Source organism: Pistacia vera, unplaced genomic scaffold, assembly GCF_008641045.1.
Source record: "Pistacia vera cultivar Batoury unplaced genomic scaffold, PisVer_v2 Contig122, whole genome shotgun sequence".
NCBI lineage: Eukaryota > Viridiplantae > Streptophyta > Magnoliopsida > Sapindales > Anacardiaceae > Pistacia > Pistacia vera.
In genome coordinates this window covers 414,441-436,711 of record NW_022195271.1, presented here as the reverse complement: position 1 = coordinate 436,711, position 22,271 = coordinate 414,441, and the positions used below count along the sequence as shown (strand labels likewise).

Sequence of the window (22,271 nt, the reverse complement as noted above, 5' to 3'; positions counted from 1 at the left end):
AAAAAAAATTTTGATTGATCATTGTCAAACGATGATCGCGGGCGATTTGCTGTCACGTGAACATAATTAATTGGCAGTGGCGACACCAATTTCAGTCAAAGTTAAGAATGAAGATCAATGATTATGTCTCACTGTATACCCTTGATTATATCTCTTTTCGTATGAAAATTTATTTATATTTCCTCATTCGAACAACAGAATTCTCCGGTGAAGTAAATCAAATTATGGTACAATGATTTACCAGAAAGCTGTTTTGATAAACAAATGAACTAATTCAGGGGATGCCTGAATTAAATTACCTCTCCAGAAATAATTCGGATGTCCGTCCTTAATTTTACAACTTAAAAAGTAATGCCAAAAAATTTATATCATAAAGTCTCCCTATAGCTTCAGTATGTAAACAAACAAAAAAAAAAAAAAAGGTAAAAAGTTTACATTTCTTCCGTCAAGTATATTTTTAGTTTACATGTAAAGGCTGTTGGCCACCGTAAATGCAGTCAATTTGAAAATCAAGGCTGATGAAAAGAATTTGCTCCTTGCTCATGGTGATTATTAACAGGTGAGCTAACAACTGGGATATCTAGACTGCTTCCTTCCGTCTCTGGCGCAACTTCTCTAACATCAGCTATCCTAGCCTCTGTTGCCTGAATGTCACTCCATTCTCCATCACCAATAGGCCGGATGTTGACCTGATCAACTGCCACATGGACCACGCTCTCCCCTGGAACTGGTACTGCTCTAGACACACTTAGACAAGCTTTATCCACATTCTCATCTGACAAATCTACATCCTTTGTCATCGGTTCAGAGTTACCAATACTTGAGGACTCAGTTTTCTCCTCAAAAACTTGTTTTGTGTCAATCTGCTGTCTGTTAACAGAAACAGAGTATTATTAGTATCTACTATAATTCCCCATAAGGTATCCCTGACAACCTCACTTCTAGTTGAAGGATCCAACATTCTCAGGTTTTTGTAAACCTCTTTAATAGATTTATTTCCTCTTCCAGTCATCCCAATGCTTAATTAACATGATAAGATACTGTAAAATATAATAATTGCAAGAATTTGAGCCCCAAAGGACGCGAGAATTGAAAGAATCATGAACTTGTTTAAAGCAGAATGCCCCCAATAAGGGCTAAGAGAGATAGATGACAAACCTTTGAAGTTGAGCCTGTAGCATACTCACGTATGCCAGAAGCTCTTCCTTGCCTTTTAAAGCAGCTGCCTCTTTCTGAGCAGCCTCCTTTATTCGAGCTTCAGCATCTGCTTCAGCAACCCTGACCTTCTCCTCTCCTCTCACAACAGCTGCTTCCAAAATCACAACACGTTCCCTAGCTTTTGCGAGCTCAGAACGCCATAGATGTGCTTCTTGAAAAGCAGAGTCTCTCTGCTTAATCAATTGATCTCTTTCTTTACTTAGAGCCATGACTTTTTCTTCATACTCTTTCAGCTGCAGATTAGGAAAAAAAAAAAACAAATGAGAAACAGTTACAGTAATACATAATATAATCAAGCATAAAAGTTTACATTCTTCTTATCAATCCAAACATAAAACAAAGACATCATAAAGTGACATCTCAACACTGCACATTTACATTTTTCTTGTGAAGTAAATTAGAACTAATAGTAAGGAACATTAAGCATTTGTTTAACATGGCTTCTGAAATGGTTTAAAGAACTTTTTCTTTCATGCAGAAACACTTTTCAATCTCTTTTAGTTGTTTGACTGCACCTTAAGAAGTAATTTTAGGTCTACAAGGAGAAGCTCAAATCATCTCTGAATCTAAAAAATCTGACGGGTTTATTTATCAGCTCATTATGGAAATATTTAAATACATAAAGCACCCTTTTGACAACAGTTTTACAATTGGTAGACAAACTAACAACAGCAATTCATCAAGAGGTCCTAAATGTAAAGCTACTAATAAAAGCTTTACTGGCAAAAACTCTACTTGGATCATCTGTATCAAACAGAGCCTTAACCACATACTTCTTGAATGGATACTAACAAAAGCTTTACTTGCAAAAACTCTACTTGGACCATCTGTATCAAACAGAGCCTTAACAGCATACTTCTTGAAAGATGGTTTTCTTTTAAATTGATTATTCTATATCATAGAACATATAATAGATTAAGCTACATAACAATTCATTGAACAAAATAAAAAATTATTAGTACCTTAGACATGGACATCTCCAATTGTTTCAAAGAATCTTTTGTTATACGTTCTATTTCAGCACAAGCAATTTTCCTTTGTTCATCCATTGTATGAGCTGCAGATGCTGCAGCCTCCGCAGCTTCAGCAGTCTCAGATAATTTATCAGCTATCTCTCTTATTGTTGAATCACGAGCACGAAGGTCCCTAGCTAAATTTTGTAGTTCCTCATCCTTGACTTGTAGTGTCTCCTGTAAGAGATTATTTCATAATACTGATGTTCAGTAACAGAATTAATGCCGGCTTAATAAATAAATAAAAAATTTAAAAAAAAAAAAGTGGCCAATCTGCAGGGGGTAATGTGCCTTGCGTGATCAGTATTGGGCAGAAAATATTACATTTAGAAGAACTGAATTACAGACAGAGTGTCATAATAACAAATGGAAAAAGTTAAAAAAAAAAAAAAAACTATTTTGGAGAACTGCAGGAGGAGTACATTCATAATGGTGAGATCATCCATAGGACCATCAGTAACTCTATTTTTCACCATTCCAAGAGCATTTCTCAACGAGATCTGCATTGCAGCTTCAATTTCTTTAGAACATTCCGTCGCTGTTGAATTCGCAGCAGCAACAACTGTAGCAACTGTTCCTAACCTTGCAGAGCCTTTTCCACTTAAGGAGTTTACAGCCTCCTTATGGGCTTTCAGGACCAATTGTGCTGCACTGGTAGTTGGAAGTCAACAGAAAAAAGAGAGGTACAGAGAAGAGAAAATCAGCAACGATATCAATATAAGGAGTAAAAAATATGACTAAAATGGTCCTGAAAGAGGTGAACATGTCATTTATAGTACCAACAAAGATCCAATGCAAAAAATAAGTTAGCCCAGCACCAAAACATTAATTGAAAGAAGTAGGAGTCCCCCTGGAAAGCTAAAATCTCAGAACTCCCTCTGGAAAGCTAATGTATATATATGAAGTATAATCCTTCAACCTCATAACTGACAATCACCAAATGCAATACCACCACAGTAAAATACAGTATGGAAGAAAGAAAACCTCCAAAGTTAGTTTTCTTTCACTTAAAAAAACTTTTATTATAGTATCAATTACATAAGTAAGAGAAAAGGTGCTACAACACATACTGCCTAATTACACTCAAAACTTTTTTTCACAATTAGTTTTGAGCACAACATTAGACTCTAACAATGATAATAACATCATTTCTTTTCAAATGCAGTTTGATATCCAAATTTATCATGAACTTTCTAAAAGTTTAACTTCATCACAAAGGACAGCTAGCTGAATTAGCGAATGACTTCTAATCTCCTTCTGTATGAATATCATCACATCTAGTTACTGATTAGCAATTAATTTGGAATATGCCTTTTAATAATGAAAAAGGTCAACCAAAAATATGATAGTAAAGTCATTTAAATTGTGAAGCCAGGGTCCCCAGCTGTATGGAAGAAATGAAATGACAATGCTTTATTCGAACATGCAGGACAACTATTCACGATAGAAAAATTGAAAAGTAAATTAAAATAAACCCACACCAAAATACTTACTGTAATGTTGCAACCCAGGCTCTAGCAGCACCAGGAGTCTCAGCACAAAGGAAGTAGTCTTTTTTCTGTGGAGTCCCAATATCTAAACAATACAGTTAAGAAAAACTGCAAGTAAAGCAACACCAGCTTCACCATAAAACAGAAGTTTTTGACTGAACCAAAAAACTGCAAACTCGAATCTATTTTTTTTTCTTAAAAAAAAGAAGATTAAATTTATATGGATACAGAAACAACAGCCATCGTACTTGGGAAGTCCACTGGATTACAACAAACAGAAAACAGTGTTAATAACCATCCAAGTTAGTTTCTCAATCGAAAAACTAATAGCAGTCATGTAACCAAGCAGACTAATTCCAAAACATTGATCTTACTGGAAGTTCACAGGAGACACTGTGATTGTGCTGTTTTCATCAAATGTAATTATTCCCTTGACGGTTGGCTCATTTCTCCTTGTCCTAAATCACAGAATCAGCAACAATTGATGTGTCGCAATGAAAAGATTCAAGCACATAGCTAAAAATATACAGCAAAAAGAAGAAGAAAAAAAAAACACACAAAAACAAAAACTTACTTGTACTCCATTTTCCCAGTAGTTGGGTCCAGAATCACCCACCTCTCGTTCCATTTCCTCAACTATTGAAAGTAACATAAATTAGTTTGGTATTGCCATGAGGCCATCACATAGAGACATTGCTCAGCAAATTGCAGAGAAAGCATAATTTAAAAAGCCTGATCAAAATGTCCCTCTTCCTATTCAATCAAAGGTCAACGCGGGTTTTCCAAATTTATCACACGAATTATTTAACATCAAAATATAGATTTTAAACAATATCAATCCACACTGAAGGGAAATAGGGTTTCTGAATTTCGATCTTCAAACTTATATTAAGCTAAAATTCACGAAATGAAAACTCCTAAAATGAATAATCAAATCAAATCAGGAGAGATAAGAAAATTACGGTTTCGGATCGTTTGAGAAGTGGGCCCTGCAACAAGTGACGACCAGACCCAGAAGCCAGCTGCCGTTTGATCTTCTCCAAGCTGTTCTCAGGATCCCCAACTCGCTGCTCCATAATCAGAATCACTCTAATAAATACTCTCGAAACTGAAAAAACTTAAAAAATTAATATGCAGCCAGAGAGAAATAAAAGGAGACTAACCGTGGAAGCACCATTAGTTGAAGTCATGGTAGATCAAAATACCAAAACAATCGAATCGAAATGAGATTTTTTTTTCTCGGGTTTTTTAACAGGCGAAGGCTGTTAGGTTTGTTCATAGACTAGCAGTTGATGATGACCACGTCATCATCAACCCTCTTTTTTTATTTTTTATTTTTTAGTTCTAATTTTACTTCATTTCCTAATTTCTCACTTGTGTTATATACGTTGTTGCACGGACGTTTGGACTTTAATACACTTCATTGCTTCAGCACATTAAATTAGTATAAGAAAAAGGATTATTTTATTTTATTACAAAATTAAAGAGTGCATTCATTTAAGAGATTATCTCTTCCAAAAATTCTATTTATTTATCATATGATTTAGCATCTATCACAATCTTTCTAAATCATTAAAATCAAGTTTTAATATTAGGTTGAACACGTGTTTGGAATTAAATATGCTCCTGATATAATTTGTTTGTTAAACTATGAATCAAATCTCAAACTAAAAAAAAAAACTCAACTAGGATGTTGTCATATAATTTATAGCTCTTTTTGTTTTTTCTCCAGACTAGCTTTAATTTCAATAAGAATAATTTAAAACTAAATTATTGCGTTAAACTATGCTATTAGTTTAACATATTCGTTGTTTGCAATTGTTTGATGAGTAAACGGCATGTTCCCACCTAAAGTTTAGCGAAATTCAAGTTTCGTACCCCTGGTTTCATAAATTCTAGAGTCTCACCTTTAAGTGGATGACGTTTCATTTCTTTTAACCTTTAAAGGTTAAAGTGATCATTTTTATTTTCATTTCTAAAAAAAATTCTTTCACTTGTCACCGATCTTGGCGCCTCTCTGGCGTCAAACGCTTCCAAATAAATCACAATCAACTTCCAAACAACCATTAATATCAATTTCCTTTCAAAAATCTCTGAAAAAAACACCAATCAAATTCAAAATTCACCAAAATTGTGGCTAATGGTGGGATTGGGGGTGATTGTCGTCGACGGATTTGATCGGAAAAGCTTGGAACCCATGGGCGAGCGGGAGTGGCAGCTAAAAGTTAGGGAAGAATGGATGTGCTGGGGTAGGGCTATAGACTGTTGGAAATTCACCCGATGGGGACAGGTGTTGGGCGCTGGCGCTAGACAAACGTGCATGCGCAAATGGTAAGGCAATTCACTTGGGAAATTAGTTGAATGGGTGGTGTGCCAGTAGCTGAAAAAAATCTATCTCTCATCCCCGATTCGTCCAAAACCCAGAAAATCAACAAACAACACCCCAAAAAACACTCAATCAAATTCCAAACATAATCCCAACACTCAATCTCTAATAAAAAAACAAACAACCACCAATATAACACAAAAGGCCGACGACAGTGAAAAAGAGGAAGGGAGACGAAGAAGAAGAAGATTTGAGGGCAGTTTGGTAAAAGCATCCATTGCTCTTGTGTCTAAACTCATTTGTCACTAACAACGTCCATGTAAGGGTGTGAATTTGAAATTTATGATAGAAAGGGTACCACCCTTGCATTTCGCCAAACTGTGGGTGGGAACATATTGTTCACTCTTGTTTGATTAACGGATGATAAAAGACCATTCACAACAAAAGAGTTAACTTTGAGAATGAGCTACTACAGCTGNGAGATTATCTCTTCCAAAAATTCTATTTATTTATCATATGATTTAGCATCTATCACAATCTTTCTAAATCATTAAAATCAAGTTTTAATATTAGGTTGAACACGTGTTTGGAATTAAATATGCTCGTGATATAATTTGTTTGTTAAACTATGAATCAAATCTCAAACTAAAAAAAAAAAAAAAAATCAACTAGGATGTTGTCATATAATTTCATAGCTCTTTTTGTTTTTTCTCCGGACTAGCTTTAATTTCAATAAGAATAATTTAAAACTAAATTATTGCGTTAAACTATTCTATTAGTTTAACGTATTCGTTGTTTGCAATTGTTTGACGAGTAAACAACATGTTCCCATCCAAAGTTTAGCGAAATTCAAGGTTCGTACCCCTGGTTTCATAAATTTCAGAGTCCCACCCTTAAGTGGATAACGTTTCATTTCTTTTAACCGTTAAAGGTTAAAATGGTCATTTTTATTTTCATTTCTAAAAAAAATTCTCTCACATGTTGCCAATCTTGGCGCCTCTCTGGCATCAAATGCTTCCAAATAAATCACGATCAACTTCCAAACAACCATTAATATCAATTTCCTTTCAAAAATCTTTGAAACAAACACCAATCAAATTCAAAATTGTGAGGCTAATGGTGGGTTGGGGGCGATTGTTGTCAACGGATTTGACCAGAAAAGCTTGGAACCTATGGGCGAGCGGGAGTGGCAGTTGAAAGTTAGGGAGGAATGGATGTGCCAGGGTAGGGCTGCAGCCTATTGGAAGTTTGCCCAATGGGGAGAGGTGTTGGGCGCTGGCGTTGGACGAGCGTGCGTGCGCAAATGGTAGGGGAGTTCACTTGGGAAATTAGTTGAACGAGTGGTGTGCTAGTAGCTGAAAAAAATCTATCTCTCGTCCCCGATTCGTCCAAAACCCAGAAAATCAACAAACATCACCCCAAAAAACACTCAATCAAATTCCAAAGATAATCCCAACACTTAATCTCTAATCAAAAAACAAACAACCACCAATATAACACACAAGGGCGACGACAATGAAGAAGAGGAAGGGAGATGAAGAAGAAGAAGATACGAGGGCAGTTTGGTAAAAGCATCCATTGCTCTTGTGTCTAAACTCATTCGTCACTAACTACGCCCATTTAAGGGTGTGAATTTGGAATTTATGAAATAAAGGGTACCAACCTGTATTTCGCCAAACCTTGGGTGGGAACATGTTGTTCACTCTTGTTTGATTAACGGATGATAAAAGACCATTCACAACAAAAGAGTTAACTTTGAGAATGAGCTACTACAGTTGTAAGGTTGTGTCTTAGTTAAGCAAACTGTTACATTATTGCAGATGGGGCTTATTTATAAATATATTTGACTCTAACAAAGCAGGAAATGTAGAATAAGCTAAGGATGTTGATATTCACTTTCGTACTACTCAATAAATAAAATTAAACGCCCGTTTAATGTTTCAATATACATAGATTCAGAAGTGTCACCATTTCATTTGGTGTAACTTTTGGTTGAAGTCTTTTTTTTTTTTTTTTTTCGGATAACTGGTAATTTTATAAAAAATAAAGAATAACAACTAAACGGGGAACCCCTAATCGAATCGGCCCTTGAAAAGAATAAGGGGATTCGAAAACAAAAGCAACTAGGATAAACAATCCTTTACAAGAGAACCTATTTCTAGGACAAAAGAAACCATAGAGGAAGACAAGCAAAATCCTTCACACAAACATCAAATCGTCGCAGCCAAAAAATGAAAACAAATGCTCCATCTTGCAACAACCAAACACAGAGCTAGCAGCACCAAGCAAATGGTTCAAGCTGACAATCCACCTCCAAAAAATTGGACAGAAGCTTGCGTAATCTAACGCAAAATTCACATCGCACAAAACAAAGCCAAAATAATAAATAAATAAATAAATAAATTTATAGGCATTTTCCCCACACCACATTGAAAACCATGTCCCCTAACAAAGCACCCCAACCAATCCTTGCTTTCACTCCGAAAAACCCCACCCTTAAGGACTTGACCCAAATCATCCGTATCCATTTCCATCACCATCATCATCAATACAACAGCTAGGAATGTCTCATTCCTCAAACACTCTTCAGACTCTAATCGAATCCTTAAATCGAAGGCTAATAAGCTTAAACCTCACAACACTAAGAATGAGATTCACAACCCAATGACAATTCTTCCGAACATTTTTAAACAGCCTCTGATTTCTCTCTTGCCAAATCCCATACACAGCAACCGCAAGAAAAAGGCGATTAATGATTGATCTAACCCTTTTCCCCTTGAAATTACTAGCGCACTAGGATATTACATTATCCCACCCTCCCACTGGAACTTGAAAGTTACCCTTGGTTTGCACCATCTGCCAAACAAAAGAGGAGAAAGGGCACTCACAAAAGAGATGGTTGTGCGAGTCCAAAAGGCCATTACACAAAACATAATTTAAACTCATTGGGTCCACCCAAGCACTCATTCGGTCTTGTGTGAGTAATTTACCCTTAATGCCTAACCACATGATAAACGAGTGACGAGGAATACTTTAGTTGAACCAAAAAAGTCGGTACCAAGAAACAATGGATGAGGACGGTGAAAGATCATACCAAGCTTGATTGACTAAGAACTTAACTGATTTATCTTCCACGGTCTTCCAAACCACCATATCCCTAATACTGGAGGGAGGAATGCAAGGGGCTTGATTGATAACTTGAGGGAATCGTTCTCTAATAACATTCGGCCATTTCCATTGACCATTTGATAAAATCTTGCTAACCATGGATCCCTAGCCTATTCTCGACTCATACATTGTTTTGGCTGAAATAAATTCATCAAGAGGACCTAACGAATGCCAAGAGTCATGCCATAAAGAAGTCGACTCACCATTGCCTAAAACATAAACACCATTTATCAAGTTGAAGTCTTTTTACTTTTAAACTATTCAATATGCAATAACTGATTTATCCATATTTTCTGTTAAATTTGAAGTCTAAGAGCATCTCCAATTGACTTTTTATATAATCTAAACTTTTTATTATAAAAAGTTTATCCATAAAAACAAAAGTCCAACAGACTCTCTATCCTTTATATATAAATTAAAGAGCGAGTTTGCTTTTCACATTCAGAGAGTCAAATTTCATTTTCTATCATAATTTTAATTAAGAAATTACAAGTTTCTATGTATTTTATTTGTTAATTTACTTTCCAGTCTCTTTCTTGAAAATAAAGAGCATCTTCATTAAATTTAAAGAGTTTACTGTATTTAAATAAAAATTTTGTTCTTTATATTTAAAAATTAAGAAAAATATTTTTTATTTATATAAAAGATGCTTTTAAAAATAAAGAGCACTATTAGAGATGTTGAACAGTGTACTTAAATTTGAATAATTTATAATTTATGACCCTTTTTTAATCACTAGGTGAAAACATTAAAGCATCTCCAAAAGACTTTTTATATGACTTAAACTCTTTATTATAAAAAGTTTATCTATAAATATAAATTAAATAGGAGAGTCAAATTTAATTGTCTATCATAATTTTAATTAATAAAGTATAAATTTTAATGTTTTTTATTTATTAATTCTCTTACCTATTAAGTTTTTTTTTGAAAAAAAAAATATTTTTATTAAATTTAAAGAGTTAATTAGATTTAAATAAAAATTTTGTTTTTTATATTTAGAAATAAACAAATATACTATTTATTTATATGAAACACATTTTTAAAATAAAAGTTACAATGAGAGATACTCTAGAGTTAAAGACGTTAAAAACCAAAAAATCGTACAAAGCACAAGTCGGTGATACACGTGTATAAATAAACTCGGCCGTTCCATATCATTTCCCGGTTCTTTTTTCAAATCCCATTTCGCTCCCGAAAACCACAGCCTAAACCCTAGACGAAAAAATGTTTCTACTCTTTGTGCTCCACCAACACGGAGGTTGATTTGAACTTTCAATTCTTTAAGCTAACAACAATGGGAGGTATGATGAAGACACCAGGTGCCTTTACATTAACACCGCACAAAGTATCGGTTTGTATATTGCTCCAGATGTATGCTCCACCCGCTCTAATGACTGTGCCTTTCCCTTTCTCTTCCGTCTCTCAACACAATCGCTTCGGCTTGTTTCTGTTTGCTCTCACCAAGGTTCTTTTCGATCACATTTAATTAATCAATTAATTTTTGAAATTAAGCACCAGTTCATATTCTAATGCTCTTGAATAATTTTTTAACAATAGTCTTGTGACGATATTTTGGAGCCAAAACTCGACGAGCTTATAAACCAGTTGAGAGAGATTGGTGACTTGTTGTATCAGTGGCTAACTGATCAACTGATAAGTAGGTTATCGTCTCTCTCGTCACCTGATGATTTGTTCACCTTATTTAGTGATTTGCGAGGTCAGTTTATCATTTTGTTATATCCGCTGCCTTTTCTTTTCTGGTTTAATTTAGGGTAATTGGTTTGAATAATTTTGTTTAGGTATTCTTGGAGTACCCGAACTTAGCACAGTGGAAGATGAGCAGATTATTTTGGACTCGAATAGTAACCTGGGAATGTTTCTCCGGCGTTGTTTGCTTGCTTTCAATCTCTTATGTTTTGAGGTATAATTTTTTTGACTTAAAGTCTTCATCGGTATGTTAGATTAACCTTAATTTTGTTCCGAATTTCCATAATCTTGATTAGTTGGAATGCCTTTTGGCTTTTTATAGAGATAACATCATTTTGTGATATTTAATGTTTCACATATCGCAAATACAGTTTGTATATCCCTTACTACGACTGTACTTTACCTTGTATTGGTAGTTGGTTGTTTAATACCAACTTTTGTATATTCTCTGTAATCTTCCTATTCTAGATTTATATCTATACTACTATTCCACGTTTGAACTTTTGATGATCACTTTGATGCTTTTTTTGTGCTTCCAACCTTCCATCTCCCTCCTTTTAAGTATTTTCTTTCCTCCCTTGTTTAAGGAAAAGTTTTAATGTTTTGTCTTTAGTAATAAAAAGGTGTAAACTATGTGCTAACGTACATTTTCCCATTGCTAGAACAATTCAGTTAGTTTGATTTATGTAATTTAATGCAGGGTGTGTGCCATCTTTTAACAAATATAGGGATCTATTGTAAAGAGGCACTTTCAACTTGTCCGAATTATGAGTTGCCTTGTTTAGATGATTCCCATAATGATTTGGAGGCATTATCCGAATACGAGAATATGGATTTGGAGAATATTGTTTATGAAAAAGTTACTGAAGAAATTGAAGCAAGAAAAATGGCTAGTGAAAAAGTTTCTTTTCACCTTCATGCACCAGAAGCTCTTTTTGGATTGGTTGAAGGTATAATTATTTTAATATTGTAAAGTATGCATAGATGTAATGGAATCGTGTAGGTATTTTTGCAACTCCTTTAAGTGTAAGTTTGTGGTGATGTTAGAAATTATTTAGATCCCAAAAATATCATAATCTCATGAGTAGTTTGAAGCTAGTCATTATATCTGGTGACTACGAAGAAATTCTGTTAAAATTCATTAACTGATCAATGAATCTTTTTTTCCTGTTCTTCTCATTTGAAAGGTCAATTTTGTAACTATGCTGGAACTATTACTTGATGGGTTTTCTAATTCATGCTTCTTTCAAAAACATTGCTTGGTATGGTGAGCTAAGTAATAGCATAATGATCCAGACACATTAAATGTGCAGATATTGAGGTTCCTGCTATCCCAAACTCCAAACATGGCGACAATGGTAGAGAAACTTGTTCCTATGCACATACTCCAAATGACGCATTGCGAGACATTGATTCCAGTGGTGGGGCATTCTTACGTACAAACTGGCAAACTGAGGGGTACTTAATGGAGCAAGCTGATGTTATTGAGAAGTAAGGCTTATTTTGTACTTGTGTATCTTTGTTGTTTACATGTCAAATATAGTTTATGTTAAGTTGATTCTGAAGTGATTTTCTTGTGTCAGGCATGGTAGTTCATTCTCTTTAAATGCTTTTGAAGTAATTCTAAGGCAGCTCCAAAAATTGGCGCCTGATCTACATCGTGTAAGTTAACATACCTATTTGTGTTAGCAGGTTTATAATTGATTTCAACTCCGTTCTTCTTTTTTTTTTATTTTTTTATTTTTTTTTCTGAAGGATGACTGGTGTTATGTGAGATTTAATTCACTTTCTTTTCCCTGTCTATGCTGTATTACAAAACAGGTTCATTTCTTACGTTACCTGAATAACCTGTATCATGATGATTATTTTGCTGCCTTGGAGAATCTTCACCGCTATTTTGATTATAGGTAAATAAAAATATTGCTGTCTTTAATGTCAAATTTTAAAGAAAAATGGAAACTATGTACAAATGTATCAAGCAAAGAAAAGATACAGAAAAAGTTGAACAAGTGCACAAAATTGGATGGTCTCTAACTACACTAGGTATGCAGGTACTAGAAAATGCGTATTGAAAATGATGCTGAATATGCTGTTAATGTCTTTATGGATGAAAATGGCTAGAGATATATGCAAATAATTAGGGTTATGATGCTGTGCTGACTGAGTCTTGGTTGGAATCTGCTATATGCTTATAAAGCCAAGTGTGTGGTTGCTGACATAAACCTAGTCCACAGGGACTTGTTTTCATTATAGAAATTATTCTCTTGTTCCATAGGTTTCAAAAGTTTTCTTGTCGTGAGAAAAAGTTTGAGGAAGAAATTGTTCATATCAGAAGAACTTAATATGATAAATATTGTCAGAAAAGTGTAGGGACAGATTTGATTTTGCTCAGCCTTCACTTGATGACAACAGTTTTTTTTTTTTTCATTTTTATTTCTGAATTTCAACTTTTTAACAGGACGCTTGATTGCAATAGTTTTGGAAGATATGAAATTGCCTTGTTATGTTTGGGCATGATGCATTTCCACTTTGGGCATCCAAAGCAAGCTTTAGAGGTAAGCATGAGGAAGGAGTGTCCTAATCCCCCTCAGAAACCCAGCTAGCTATTTAACTACTCTTAAAATTGTTCTTGTTCATTAACTGTTTTGCTTGATGATGTGCAGGTTTTAACTGAAGCTGTTTGTTTCTCTCAACAGGTAACCCTCTAGTTATGTTTTAACTTTGCCAGGTTATAATTTGTTTTGCTTGTACCCTTCTATATTCTTTTGCAAGAAAATCTTCTGCTTCTTAGGAAACATTGTCGTGAGAATAAGGTTTAAGGAATCTTTTCATTCTGATGTTATTCACTTCTCTTTATTGTACCTTTTCAACTACAACACTATTTCTGTTTTAGTTTCAATTATTTTTGTGCACAAACGCCTGATGGTTTTCAATTTATGCAGCACAGTAATGATACTTGTCTTGCATACACGTTGGCAGCTATTTGCAACTTGTTGGCTGAAATTGGAATCTCAACCACAACTGGGATACTTGGATCATCCTACTCACCTATAACCAGCATAGGCACTTCATTGTCTGTCCAGCAGCAATTGTTTGTTCTCTTGAAAGAGTCATCTAGAATAGCAGAGAGTTTAAAGTTAAAACGCTTGGTGGCTTCTAATCATCTTGCAATGGCTAAATTTGATTTAACGGTAATGTTGAGAATCATTATGTGCAGTGGTTATTTGTATGGTTTGTTCATTTTCTTTCTCTGAATGCTTCAATGACAATTCATTAGCCTTGATTGAAATAGATCTATCTATTTTGGTGTAACATTTGCTATAGTTGAATCTTAATGCAGTGTTCTTGTATTGGTACCTTTAACTCCACGATTGACTCAGCTTATATTTTGGTATATAACATTTTCATAAACCAATTAACCAATTCTTAGATACTATGATAAGTGCATTTATACATTGATATACTTATATACATGTTATGAATTATTTTAGCATTTGAAATGTTGATTGGAAAAAATTATTGTTCGAGCACCATTTGAGGATTTAATTTCTAATATCTTCTCAACTAAAATTTTGCGGAGCATGTGAAGGATAAAAGTTTAAGGAACTGAAATTTTACAAAAAACTATTGAAGAGTTTAACTAAAAGGTTGATTTACATATATGTATGTTTTTGTGGATCAAAGTTTAGATCATGTACGTCTCTACTTGGAAATAATGCTGCTTAGCTTATTAGTTTGGAAACAATCTGTATTTTGGCCTGAGAAATGTTGTTATGTGGAGACCACTACTTTTATAGCTGATACAGATTTGATATATATATTTTTAATATTCTTTTGAGATTGATAGTTGCATCTTTAATACAGTGACTAGATACTGAACTTACACGCCTTTGATATTTTTATTGTTACTAGTAAATTAATTGTTGCATTGTTCTCTGCAGCATGTGCAAAGACCTCTGCTATCATTCGGTCCAAAAAATTCTATGAAGCTTAGAACGTTTCCAACTAATGTTTGCAAAGTAATGTGCTGTCTTTGGTTACACTTTCAGTTCCAATCAGATAGCATGCTAGATCATTTTGATTCTAACTGTAAGTGCATTCTATTTGCTGTTATATGTATAATTTTACAGGAACTGAGATTAGGTTCTCATCTGATTACTGAATTTGTCTCTGAAAGACTTACAATGACAGCTGAGGGTGCATTTAGCACTGCATGGCTTAAGAATTTACAAAAGCCAATGGGTGCTCTGGTGTTGTCCCAAGAGAATGTCTCTGGTGGCTCTTCCAATGCCTTCCAATTCTGTGCACAACCAAGTTCAATTCCTGGATCTGTGATGCAATTAGTTGGTTCCTCATACTTGCTCCGTGCCACAGCATGGGAGACATATGGCAGGTGATCTTTACAAAAACATTGTTTTTTACCCTTGCTTATTTATTTATTTTTATGTACAGGTTTTGGTCATTATAGTTTATTGACTTCATTTATCAATAAAACATGCATCAAGGAATAACTATTAATAGAGAGTTAATGTGTAATTTACAATTAGCAGATTGTCTTAAGAGGTTATACTTGCTTGGGTATGCTTTTCAATGTGAGTGGGAATAGGTCTAGGTGTTTAATTATAGTGTGTAGACATGTTATGATTTTTTTAATATGATTTTATGGAAAGTATTGTATTGGTGATGTTTTGGTTATTTGGAAAGAACAGAGTTCTGAAGAAAATCATTCATCAAGTACATTCTGATTGTACTTATAATGCTGGTTAAGATTTTTATAGTTTGATTAACAATGCTTTTTTCCTTTTCCTGTCATCAGTGTCCCTCTTACTCGAATAAATACATTGATTTATGCAACCTGCTTTGCTGATGGTTTAAGGTACTTTCACGTTTGAATCTTTAACTTTTTTGTTTTTGTTTTTGTTTTTTTGTTTTTTTAAAAAACCCTTGTCAGCATGAGATTGACCTTTTTCTGGACTTCTCCAGTTTATCTGATGCAGCGTTAGCTCATGTGAAGCTCATCCAACATTTAGCAGTATTTAAAGGATACAAAGGTCAGTTTTTTTTGTGTGAATTTCTTATATGAAGCTCATCCAACATTTAGCAGTGTAAAGTTAATAATTGTGTCTTATCTCTGTTTTTTTTTCAATTTTATTTCTGAATTTCAACTTTTTAACAGGACGCTTGATTGCAATAGTTTTGGAAGATATGAAATTGCCTTGTTATGTTTGGGCATGATGCATTTCCACTTTGGGCATCCAAAGCAAGCTTTAGAGGTAAGCATGAGGAAGGAGTGTCCTACTCCCCCTCAGAAACCCAGCTAGCTCTTTAACTACTCTTAAAATTGTTCTTGTTCATTAACTGTTTTGCTTGATGATGTGCAGGTTTTAACTGAAGCTGTTTGTTTCTCTCAACAGGTACCCTCTAGTTATGTTTTAACTTTGCCATGTTATAGTTTGTTTTGCTTGTACCCTTGTATATTCTTTTGCAAGAAAATCTTCTGCTTCTTAGGAAACATTGTCATGAGAATAAGGTTTAAGGAATCTTTTCATTCTGATGTTATTCACTTCTCTTTATTGTGCCTTTTCAACTACAACACTATTTCTGTTTTAGTTTCAATTATTTTTGTGCACGAACACCTGATGGTTTTCAATTTATGCAGCACAGTAATGATACTTCTCTTGCATACACGTTGGCAGCTATTTGCAACTTGTTGGCTGAAATTGGAATCTCAACCACAACTGGGATTCTCGGATCATCCTACTCACCTATAACCAGCATAGGCACTTCATTGTCTGTCCAGCAGCAATTGTTTGTTCTCTTGAAAGAGTCATCTAGAATAGCCGAGAGTTTAAAGTTAAAACGCTTGGTGGCTTCTAATCATCTTGCAATGGCTAAATTTGATTTAACGGTAATGTTGAGAATCATTATGTGCAGTGGTTACTTGTATGGTTTGTTCATTTTCTTTCTCTGAGTGCTTCAATGACAATTCATTAGCCTTGGTTGAAATAGATCTATCTATTTTGGTGTAACATTTGCTATAGTTGAATCTTAATGCAGTGTTCTTGTATTGGTACCTTTAACTCCACGATTGACTAAGCATATATTTTGGTATATAACATTTTCATAAACCAATTAACCAATTCTTAGATACCATGATAAGGGCATTTATACAATGATATACATATATACATGTTATGATTTATTTTAGCATTTGAAATGTTGATTGCAAAAAATTATTGTTCGAGCACCATTTGAGGATTTAATTTCTAATATCTTCTCAACTTAAATTTTGCGGAGCATGTGAAGGATAAAAGTTTAAGGAACTGAAATTTTACAAAAAACTATTGAAGAGTTTAACTAAAAGGTTGATTTACATATATGTATGTTTTTGTGGATCAAAGTTTAGATCATGTACGTCTCTACTTGGAAATAATGCTGCTTAGCTTATTAGTTTGGAAACAATCTGTATTTTGGCCTGAGAAATGTTGTTATGTGGAGACCACTACTTTTATAGCTGATACAGATTTGATATATATATTTTTAATATTCGTTTGAGATTGATAGTTGCATCTTTAATACAGTGACTAGATACTGAACTTACACGCCTTTGATATTTTTATTGTTACTAGTAAATTAATTGTTGCATTGTTCTCTGCAGCATGTGCAAAGACCTCTGCTATCATTCGGTCCAAAAAATTCTATGAAGCTTAGAACGTTTCCAACTAATGTTTGCAAAGTAATGTGCTGTCTTTGGTTACACTTTCAGTTCCAATCAGATAGCATGCTAGATCATTTTGATTCTAACTGTTAGTGCATTCTATTTGCTGTTATATGTATAATTTTGCAGGAACTGAGATTAGGTTCTCATCTGATTACTGAATTTGTCTCTGAAAGACTTACAATGACAGCTGAGGGTGCATTTAGCACTGCATGGCTTAAGAATTTACAAAAGCCAATGGGTGCTCTGGTGTTGTCCCAAGAGAATGTCTCTGGTGGCTCTTCCAATGCTTTCCAATTCTGTGCACAACCAAGTTCAATTCCTGGATCTGTGATGCAATTAGTTGGTTCCTCATACTTGCTCCGTGCCACAGCATGGGAGACATATGGCAGGTGATCTTTACAAAACCATTGTTTTTTACCCTTGCTTATTTATTTATTTTTATGTACAGGTTTTGGTCATTATAGTTTATTGACTTCATTTATCGATAAAACATGCATCAAGGAATAACTATTAATAGAGAGTTAATGTGTAATTTACAATTAGCAGATTGTCTTAAGAGGTTATACTTGCTTGGGTATGCTTTTCAATGTGAGTGGGAATAGGTCTAGGTGTTTAATTATAGTGTGTAGACATGTTATGATTTTTTTAATATGATTTTATGGAAAGTATTGTATTGGTGATGTTTTGGTTATTTGGAAAGAACAGAGTTCTGAAGAAAATCATTCATCAAGTACATTCTGATTGTACTTATAATGCTGGTTAAGATTTTTATAGTTTGATTAACAATGCTTTTTTCCTTTTCCTGTCATCAGTGTCCCTCTTACTCGAATAAATACATTGATTTATGCAACCTGCTTTGCTGATGGTTTAAGGTACTTTCACGTTTGAATCTTTAACTTTTTTGTTTTTGTTTTTGTTTTTTTGTTTTTTTAAAAAACCCTTGTCAGCATGAGATTGACCTTTTTCTGGACTTCTCCAGTTTATCTGATGCAGCGTTAGCTCATGTGAAGCTCATCCAACATTTAGCAGTATTTAAAGGATACAAAGGTCAGTTTTTTTTGTGTGAATTTCTTATATGAAGCTCATCCAACATTTAGCAGTGTAAAGTTAATAATTGTGTCTTATCTGCATTTTCATATTGTAAATTTTGATCTACAAAAACCTGAACTTTTTTTTTGTTGGAGTACTTTCAGAGGCCTTTTCAGCCCTTAAAATAGCAGAGGAAAAGTTTTTATCGGTCTCAAAATCACAAATATTGCTACTAAAGTTGCAGCTGCTCCATGAGCGGGCTTTACATCAGTAATGTTACCAAAAGTTGCTTCACTCTTTATTTTTACTAACTACATAATGTTCTCACAGAGGAAATCTGAACTTGTCAATTGTGTTTAATTTCATTAAATTGTTCAGAGGAAATCTGAAGCTAGCCCAACAAGTATGTGATGAACTTGGAGTCATGGCTTCATCTGTAACTGGTGTGGACATGGAGCTGAAAACAGAAGCTAGCCTTCGCCATGCGCGTACATTGCTTGCAGCAAACCAGTTCAGCCAGGTTTGATGCACACAGGCACACATGAATTTTGTGTATTTTAGCTAGTTTTACTCCATTTGCCAAACTTAATGCTTTCAGTTTTCATGCAATTTGAAAATACTTTTGGTTGTGATGGAACTGAGTAGTAATAATCTCTGATTGCATGGGTTTCTAGATTCACTAAAATTTGTAAAGAGAAATATTGTAAAGACTATTTTGCTGTGATATGCATGTTGCAACTTAAAGATTGTTGATTTATCTTTTTATTCAATAGAATAATTTTTACTATATATAGTGAGACAAGCATTTATCTTAGGTTGGTAATGTGTTAAAAAGCGAAACAAACCAACATGAACTTCTTGGTTCAGTTTGTTACTGCCATAATTTTAACACTTAAATGAAAATAAACCTTGAAGTCTGCCTAAGTTTGACTCAGTTATTGTTTTCAATTCACCTTTTCCCCCCTCTTTTTTACTTCTGTATTTTCACTCAACATTCCTTGCAGGCAGCAGCTGTTGTACACTCTCTCTTTTGCATGTGTTACAAATTCAATCTGCAGGTTGAGAATGCCACTGTTCTCCTGCTGCTTGCTGAAATTCACAAGGTACAACGGTTAAGTTGATCATGATACAAAAAGGTTTTAATATTCAACTAGATTGGACACATGTCAGTTTACTGTATTGATGCATATATCATAAATTTGTTATCAAATTCTTTTATTTATTCCTGCCCTAGCCGGTTGAGACGGTAACATTCTGACAACTTAAAGGTGTATCCCTAACCCTTGAAAGTATAAACAGAAGGGACTTTTATGTTTGTTTCCAAAGTTGTGAAATTTATCTGAAATGCGCTCGGTTGATTTTCTAAATATTTATTCAGTTTATATCGTTAACATTAGAACCGCATGGCTATCAGAGACTCAAAGTTGGATTAATTCATAGATGGAGACTTTTTTGTAAATTTACAAAATAGTGCATACATATGGGACTAGTCATCCTTGCATATATATTATATGTATATTTCTACCTTCTGCTCTGAAGTGCTACTAAATTGATTCCTTCTTTTATATGTGGTTCTCAGAAATCAGGCAATGCTGTTTTAGGTCTTCCATATGCATTGGCAAGCCTATCATTTTGCCAGTCATTTAATTTGGATCTTCTTAAAGCATCAGCCACTCTTACACTGGCTGAGTTGTGGCTTTCTCTTGGTTCTAACCATGCAAAAAGGGCTTCAACCCTTATACAACAGGCTCTTCCAATGATTCTTGGTCATGGAGGTCTAGAACTCCGTGCTCGAGCATTTATTGCTGAGGCAAAATGCTTACTGTCTGATCCAAGCTTTTCAGGTACTCTTCATTTTGAACAAAGGACAAAAACAATATAGTCTTTCTGTATAAGGATTGACATGCCTGAGTAACTGACTTAGTCCATTGCTGGGAATACTTGGCTACATTTCAAATAAAATAACAGATATAACTTGATTCTTTCGTGTTTTTTGTTGTTTATTGGTTAGAACTTTATTTGTAAGCCAGTTGGGTTGCTATCTACGTATATGAGTGGGACATAATGATACCTACTAAAAGAAGAAAACATAAAAACTAACTCTTACTTGAGTAACTCAAAAAATCTAGTTGAAAGAGTTGGAAAGGATGTGTGAGAGACAGCAACGTATAGTTTTATCGGTAAATGACAAACAAGATATTTGTATTCAAACAATCAATTGTTCCTTTGATGAGAGACTGTAGGAAGTAACTACACTTCAACATGTTGGCTTAGCATTGCTTAAAATTTTTAAGTGAAAAAGAGAGGATAAATTGATGAACAAGAAACTAAATTTGAACAATTAATTCTTCCATTGTCACTAGAGACCTATTGAAGGGGTAACAAATGAACATCCTGTATTCCGTCCATATGTTTTTATGTTAAGTATCATTTATCATTGCTTATCATATGTTAAATATTCTATCGTCAAAGGTCATATTCATAATTCTAGCATCATGTATCATTGTTCTTGTATGGATGCTTGAAGTTATCTTTTTTGGGAGTTGGAATTTTACTAGATTGATCGTGTTCTTATATATGCTTGTTGAATTTCACTTCAGTTTCTCAAAATCCTGAAGTTGTGCTGGATCCTTTAAGGCAAGCTTCAGACGAACTTCAAGTTTTAGAGGTAAGTTGAATTTATGATTACTATGCATTTGTTGGCTAAAGCTAGATATCTCAGTCTAAATTCTGAGAATTCTCAAGTCTGTAATGTTGCCAAATGTTTTGCTTTTTTTTTTTTTTGATAAAATATCTGCTTATTAAAAATATTCACAGAACTTTTGCATGAGATTGTATAATTAATTGAACCTAATGTCTGAATCAGGAAAGTGGAATACATCTTAATCACTGGGTTAGGTCGAACTTGTAAAAATAGTTATCTAATGGGAAATTGTAGTTTAATCCATCCAACCTCCTTTATTGTTGTTCCTCAGTGATTTGACTTCTTGTTGATGTTTTGTTTTGATTTATTTCTTTAACGCTAGTTTTCTGTTTACTCATTTTTGGTGTTCTAGAGTTTGTTATTGAAACATTTCTTTTTTATATTTTTGCTCAGTATCATGAATTGGCAGCCGAGGCTTTCTACTTGATGGCCATTGTATTCGACAAATTGGGGCAAGTAGCAGAAAGAGAAGAAGCTGCAGCTTCTTTCAAGAAGCACATGTTAGCTCTTGAGAATCCGGAGGATGAAGAAGATCAACTCATAAATACACGATGATGAAAACTTTTAGTTTATCTGTGTAAATTAGCCAATTTTGCAAATATATAAACCTTCTTAGCTTTAATTAACAGGCCCTTCCTCGTATGCTCCCATGTGTTATCGATCGACTGTTGTTAAAAGTCTGGGTGGATAAATGCGTATATGATAACATATCTGATTAAATGCTGTAGTCTATCTTTTGGAATCGTAAAATACTCGGGATAGGATTGGATGTACCGGAAAACATATGGGCAAGTAGAGGTGAAAATAGTATACTTCTCATAAAGTAAATTTTTTCAGGCCCAAATTCGATTAGGATGCTTGTCTTGTCCATCATAGATTGCAAATCATGAGATTG

At 34.2% G+C, this 22,271-nt stretch overlaps 2 protein-coding genes and 1 long non-coding RNA gene across 3 annotated transcripts; 2 read left to right on the top strand and 1 right to left on the bottom strand.

Annotated features, from left to right (window-relative positions):
* Positions 1 to 251: 251 nt before the first annotated feature.
* On the bottom strand, positions 252 to 5,084 carry LOC116115229 (switch-associated protein 70). The gene is made up of 10 exons (XM_031401392.1): positions 4,885 to 5,084; positions 4,684 to 4,788; positions 4,296 to 4,357; positions 4,096 to 4,179; positions 3,950 to 3,981; positions 3,725 to 3,806; positions 2,654 to 2,882; positions 2,181 to 2,408; positions 1,159 to 1,451; positions 252 to 870 (listed from the first exon to the last, which is right to left on the bottom strand). Exons 1-10 carry the CDS (start codon positions 4,909 to 4,911, stop codon positions 510 to 512), a joined length of 1,503 nt encoding a protein of 500 aa, XP_031257252.1. The 5' UTR covers positions 4,912 to 5,084; the 3' UTR covers positions 252 to 509.
* A 5,308-nt stretch (positions 5,085 to 10,392) lies between these two features.
* On the top strand, positions 10,393 to 22,071 carry LOC116115044 (anaphase-promoting complex subunit 5). The gene is made up of 20 exons (XM_031401180.1): positions 10,393 to 10,680; positions 10,773 to 10,932; positions 11,015 to 11,136; positions 11,623 to 11,872; positions 12,236 to 12,413; positions 12,506 to 12,584; positions 12,744 to 12,829; positions 13,381 to 13,477; positions 13,586 to 13,618; positions 13,865 to 14,113; positions 14,864 to 14,941; positions 15,053 to 15,315; positions 15,739 to 15,798; positions 15,906 to 15,973; positions 18,837 to 18,942; positions 19,051 to 19,192; positions 19,677 to 19,775; positions 20,252 to 20,516; positions 21,273 to 21,340; positions 21,770 to 22,071. The coding sequence occupies exons 1-20, from the start codon at positions 10,510 to 10,512 to the stop codon at positions 21,929 to 21,931; spliced, it is 2,736 nt and encodes a 911-aa protein (XP_031257040.1). The 5' UTR covers positions 10,393 to 10,509; the 3' UTR covers positions 21,932 to 22,071.
* On the top strand, positions 16,097 to 16,725 carry LOC116115053. Its single transcript, XR_004125613.1, has 3 exons — positions 16,097 to 16,195; positions 16,304 to 16,336; positions 16,587 to 16,725. It is a non-coding gene; the product is annotated as an uncharacterized LOC116115053 (long non-coding RNA).
* Positions 22,072 to 22,271: the final 200 nt, after the last annotated feature.